The following is a 4,787-nucleotide window of genomic DNA, read 5'->3' as shown; positions in this document are numbered from 1 at the left end:
GCGGGTAGAGAAACTTGCGGTCGAAACCGAGGGGGGCCTCGAGCAAACCGGCGTGGAGGGCGACGCCCTTGTTCCACGCGTGCGCCGAGTTACCCTCGAGCGAGAACTCGCTCGACTTGTTGCCCACGTTCGCGTCCCAGGACTCGCTGGTCGCGCACGTGCGCACGTTCATGATGCACATCTCCTTGTTGGCCGCCTCCGCGCACGCGTCGTCGCCGAGCGACGCGGAGGCGTTCGGCCCGTGCCACCCGATGCCGGCGAGTCTCACCAGCTTGTCCGCCAAGTCGCCGCCGCCGCGGCAGCCATCAAAGGCGGAGCACGTCTTGTGCGGCCCGCTGAAGCTGCCGCGGTTGTTGAAGATCTTGCGCTGGACGTCGGCAGTGACGCCCAGCGTGATGTGGCCGGCGCCGCACGCTGATTGGGAGGTGACCCCGGCTGCGATCTCACAGCCGGGCGGCGCCGAGCGCGCCGCCTCCGTCGAGTGCCCGTCGAAGCTGGTGTGCATGATCGAGTCCGAGCCGCGGGCGACGCCCGCGACGAGAGTGGGGCCGCCCGCCTTGACGGCCGCGAGCCCCGCAAGAACGCCGAGCAGAAGGAGGCGCATCGAGGTTGCCGAGGTCTTCATCACGTTTTGGTCTTCATCAGACTTTACGTCGCCGCAATCGCCACCCGCCGCCATTTTGACGAGCAGCGCGAGCGCGCTCGTTGGCGGCCAGCCGTCGCGGGCCAGGCCCCGGCCTCAACCGGCCGCGCCGCCGCAGCAGGCCGGGAGGCCCGAATGGCGGCCGACCAGCTGATTATTTCCTCTCTTGCCTTCGATGTTACAAAAAAAAAAGTGTTAGAGTTGTTTGGTATTGCTAAAAATCTCCCCCCCTCGATGTTATGAAACAAACGCAAGGCGGACATGGCACATCGCTCTCGGGCCCACGGATATCCCGCACACCCGCCGCCCCCGCGCGCGCCCCACCCCGGCCGGGAGAAAGGGGAGTGACAGTTTGGGACGGCAACAGAACGAGTATCTTGCACTCCATGTGCGAGAACGCAGGGTAAATGAAAGCCGTCCGGCCCCCAAGTCCGGCTCACGCGCCCCGACTGGCCGATCTACCGCACTGGCCACTTCCGCCCCCTCCCTCGCTCGGAACCCATCTACCTCGCCTCGGGCCGCGCCGCGCGATCTCGGGCGATCTCGCGCTATCTCGGGCGATCTCGGGGCCGCGCCGCGCTATCTCGGGCCATCTCGGAGCGTCGCTCGCGCGGCGGCACACCTGCTAAAAAAAAGGACCCGGTTGGAGCTACGGCGCGCGCACTTGGAGCACTTGGAGTGCAGTTGGCAGCCTCACATCCAGGGCCGGGGAGCTCAGAAGTTGGTGCTGTTTTTTTCGTCCTTGCTGACGGCATGTCTGAAATCACGTCGTTGTGTGAGCCTACCTCCTCGGAAGCGGATGGCGTGCTCGGCGGCCGGTGTGTCGACACCGGCGGCATCAATGCCGGCATGCTCCGCTGCCCTCGCTGCTTCTCGCGTCTGCTCAGCCAGTGCGGCCGTCTCGTCGAGCGCGCCGGCGACGAGGCGCTCCTCCACGTACCTCGAAGCAGCAACGCCTCCGCCGAGGCGGCGGACGGCGCCGCCGACAGTGGCACTGTCACCACCGCTGCCGCCGGCACCGCCGCCGACCCTGCCGCCGACACTGCCCCCGACGGCGCGTGCGGGTGGGACGCGGTGCCGCACGAGTGGTGGTGGGTGGTGGAGGACGTGAACGACGTCGACAACGTCGCGCTGTCATACCTCGTCACGCCTCCCGCCGCCGGCGCGATCCGCCTCGCGCTCTGCTCTGAGTGCCGCTGCGGGCCGCTCGGGTACCAGCGCGACGGCGAGGCCAAGGTATGGTTCGCGGCGCCGCTGCTGCGGCAGCAGGACGCGATGTACGCCGACGACGCCGCGGACTTCCCGCTGCCCGCCGGGCTGGACGTGGCGCAGCTGCAGGCGATGCTGGACTCCGGGCAGGCGAGGGATGGCCTGCGGTCTCTGCGCCCCTGCCTCCGCCTCTGCCTCCGCCTCTGCCTCCGCCCCTGCCTCCGCCTCTGCCTCCGCCTCTGCCTCCGCCTCTGCCTCCGCCTCTGCCTCCGCCTCTGCCTCCGCCTCTGCCTCTCCTCCGCCCTCGCCACCCTTCGCCTCGCCACCCTCGCCACCGCCACCGACACCCTTCGCCCCGCCACCCTTGCCGCCGGGCCGGCGCAAGCGACCGTCGCCGTTTCCTCCATACTGCCGGCTTCCATGCCGTTTTCTGCAGGCGACGGTCGCCTTCAAGACCACCTTCGAGGAGGCGCGGCTCGGGATGATGCTGCAGGCTGAGCACAAAATATGGCCCGAGACTGCCCGCGACTGCCCGCGACTGCGCGAGACTGCGGAGGTTGACGGAGGAGGAAAAGCGAGGTAGCCGGGGCCGCCGCAACAAGCCTCAGCAAGCCTCAACGCCCGCCCGCCAGGACGCGGCCGACGGCGACGGCGTTGAGGTCACGGCCTTCACCGAGTTCGAGGGCCGGCCGGGGCCGGTCGAGCTGTCGGGCAAGGTCAAGCTCGGCGACAAGGTTGCGCGCGTCAACGGCCAGTCGACGCGCGGGCTCGACTTTGCGGTGCGCCCGCCACGCGTTCGTGCGGGGGCGCACAGCGCCAGGCGTGTCGGCGGGCGGCGGCGCACCTTTGACGCGGGCCTCGCCCCCTCCCCTGAACTCCCCGGAACAGGCGGTGCTCGAGATGATCATCGACGCGCCGCGGCCGCTCACGTTGCATTGGGAGCGCACCGGCAGCCGGCCACAGGACGCTTCGAGAGTGGCCCACAGCGACTTCAAGCCCATCGCTGGTGGTCCGTAGAGTACAGTGCGCGACCACCGCGCAGGACGGGACACTGTGGAGAGACCATGGGCGTGAGGTAAAACCACGCTCCAGCGCACTTCTACTTGCCTCTTGCGGCCACACAATATGCAATATGTCGGCGTATACGCGGCATCTCGGATCTCGGCCCAGTCCCGACACCCGAGTCGGAGTCCCCCTCCCCGACGGCGACGCGCGACGGCGGCCGAGGTCACACAACTCACAAGACACATCTACACAGAAATAAATAAAAATAAAATTCAAGGTAAGGTAAGGTAAACGTCTCCACACACACAAAGTGGTGGGGCAAGAGGGGTCTGCGGGAGGCGTGAGCGGCAGCGTGTGCACCGGCGCCAGCCGCCCACCGCTCCTCGCACCACGTCATGCCTCCGGTTGGAGCTGGCATCGGGCGCCGGCGCGGTAGGGGCGCCGTTGGGCTGCTGGACGCGGCGAGGCCGCTTGTTCATACTGGGCTGGGTCTTTAGGCATTGTGGGGTTGGCACTCCCATCGACCCTCATGACCTCCTGCGGTCTCTGAGACGGACACCAGTGGGTGTGGGACCACAGGCAGGATACACTCGAAGACTGGGTAAGCAGTAGAGGTCGATACTCGACGCGTCCCACATGGTCTGTGTCGCTGTCGGCACGCTGTCGACAGGACGTCAAGCGACACCGGTGGCAGTGCCACCCAGGAGTGGTCGGGCGGTCTCCCGTCATGAGAGAGCCACTATGTGATCCGTATGATGGTTCCTGACAACCGCCTCAGTCAACTTTCGTCACAGTTCCCGCTCTGAGAGGAGCTGCGGGTCAGTTCGACAGCTGGAGCTGTGTCGCCGGCGTGCGGCGGCCTGCCTCCGGAGGTGCCTCTGAGGTGGACATTTTTTGGTCACCGTGAGAGAACGCGTTCGAATTTTCACTCCGGAACTTCAACTCCACACGCGCACCGGCCAGGGCTACAATAGTGCCAGTGAGGCGGAGGCGCGAGTCGGAAGGCCGCGACCGTCAAGTGTTCCCCCAATTTTCCTACAATCGCTGTGGACCCAGCCACGTACGCTCGGTGAATGCGGGCGTGGCCACCGGCGGCGGAGCCGGAGCAGGGGCAGGAGCGCAGCAGCGGGAAGCGGGGCGCGCGTCAGCCTCAGCTGTCGGCGGCGCTCGCTCGAGCGCTGCTGGCGAGGGCGCGCCGAGAGCGGACGTCGGCGAGGCGCGAGGGAGGGGAGGATGTCGGCGAGGGGGTGGACAGACCACCATCTCGGTTTTTTTCTCTACGTTAGTCGAGTACGTTCCCGAAACCCTTCCTCAACAATGATACGCCTCTTGCCACTCTCGAATCCGCCCACGCAGCGCGTGGTTTGGGGTGAGGATGCTATGGAACACATGCGAAGATGGTATAGATGCGTTGACAAAGAAACGTTCAAGCCCATTTATTGCATTTTGGGTGGACGTGGGTGGGGAGTGGGGTGGCGTGTCTGAGCTTGTCGACAGTCCCGACGGGCCAACGAGAAGGGCAGGAGAAGGAAGCCTTAGGCGATGGGATGGCCCTGATGCCGCCCTCCCTCCCGCGGCGGTACTGGTGGCTCAGAAGAGGTCGTTCGCTGCGGCGTAGTCGCCCGGCCACACCTTGAACGCGGTGGCCTTGCCGCCCACCACCGTCCACTTTTGGACGTCGCTCACGCGCTTGCCGGTCGTCTTGCCGCTCTTGAGAGTCGGGATGTAAGAGATCTCGACGAGCACCTGGCGGCCGAGCGGGTGGCACGGCGGGATGGGGGGGGGTGGGGGGTCCCCGTTCCCTCCTTTGGCCCTTTCCCGTTGGCCTCCTCCCCTTTCCCCCCGGTTTGTGGCTTTCGCGTTCGATGCCTGGGGCGCCTTCTCCCCTTGGGCTTCTGGGTCCGTGGGCCTTCTTCTTTGGGCGGTGTCC

The 4,787-nt window shown here is 66.8% G+C and overlaps 3 protein-coding genes across 3 annotated transcripts in view; 1 reads left to right on the top strand and 2 right to left on the bottom strand.

Moving 5' to 3' along the window:
- Positions 1 to 679, bottom strand: part of EMIHUDRAFT_111551 (putative membrane protein) — a gene marked incomplete at both ends in the record, with an annotated part of 26,789 nt that extends 26,110 nt beyond the window's left edge. Inside the window, one exon of the mRNA XM_005786247.1 lies at positions 15 to 679. Within this exon, the coding sequence (XP_005786304.1) occupies positions 15 to 679 (665 nt within the window). The remainder of the gene's footprint in view (positions 1 to 14) is intronic.
- A 713-nt stretch (positions 680 to 1,392) lies between these two features.
- Positions 1,393 to 3,118, top strand: EMIHUDRAFT_441459 (hypothetical protein). The gene is made up of 4 exons (XM_005786246.1): positions 1,393 to 2,002; positions 2,289 to 2,408; positions 2,485 to 2,631; positions 2,741 to 3,118. Exons 1-4 carry the CDS (start codon positions 1,397 to 1,399, stop codon positions 2,867 to 2,869), a joined length of 1,002 nt encoding a protein of 333 aa, XP_005786303.1. The 5' UTR covers positions 1,393 to 1,396; the 3' UTR covers positions 2,870 to 3,118.
- A 1,329-nt stretch (positions 3,119 to 4,447) lies between these two features.
- EMIHUDRAFT_111549 (hypothetical protein) overlaps positions 4,448 to 4,787 on the bottom strand; it is a gene marked incomplete at both ends in the record, with an annotated part of 2,852 nt that continues 2,512 nt past the window's right edge. Inside the window, one exon of the mRNA XM_005786245.1 lies at positions 4,448 to 4,603. Within this exon, the coding sequence (XP_005786302.1) occupies positions 4,448 to 4,603 (156 nt within the window). The remainder of the gene's footprint in view (positions 4,604 to 4,787) is intronic.

This window comes from Emiliania huxleyi, assembly GCF_000372725.1.
Source record: "Emiliania huxleyi CCMP1516 chromosome Unknown EMIHUscaffold_153, whole genome shotgun sequence".
NCBI lineage: Eukaryota > Haptophyta > Isochrysidales > Noelaerhabdaceae > Emiliania > Emiliania huxleyi.
The sequence above is the reverse complement of the archived record's forward strand: the minus strand, read 5'-3'. Positions and strand labels throughout refer to the sequence as shown.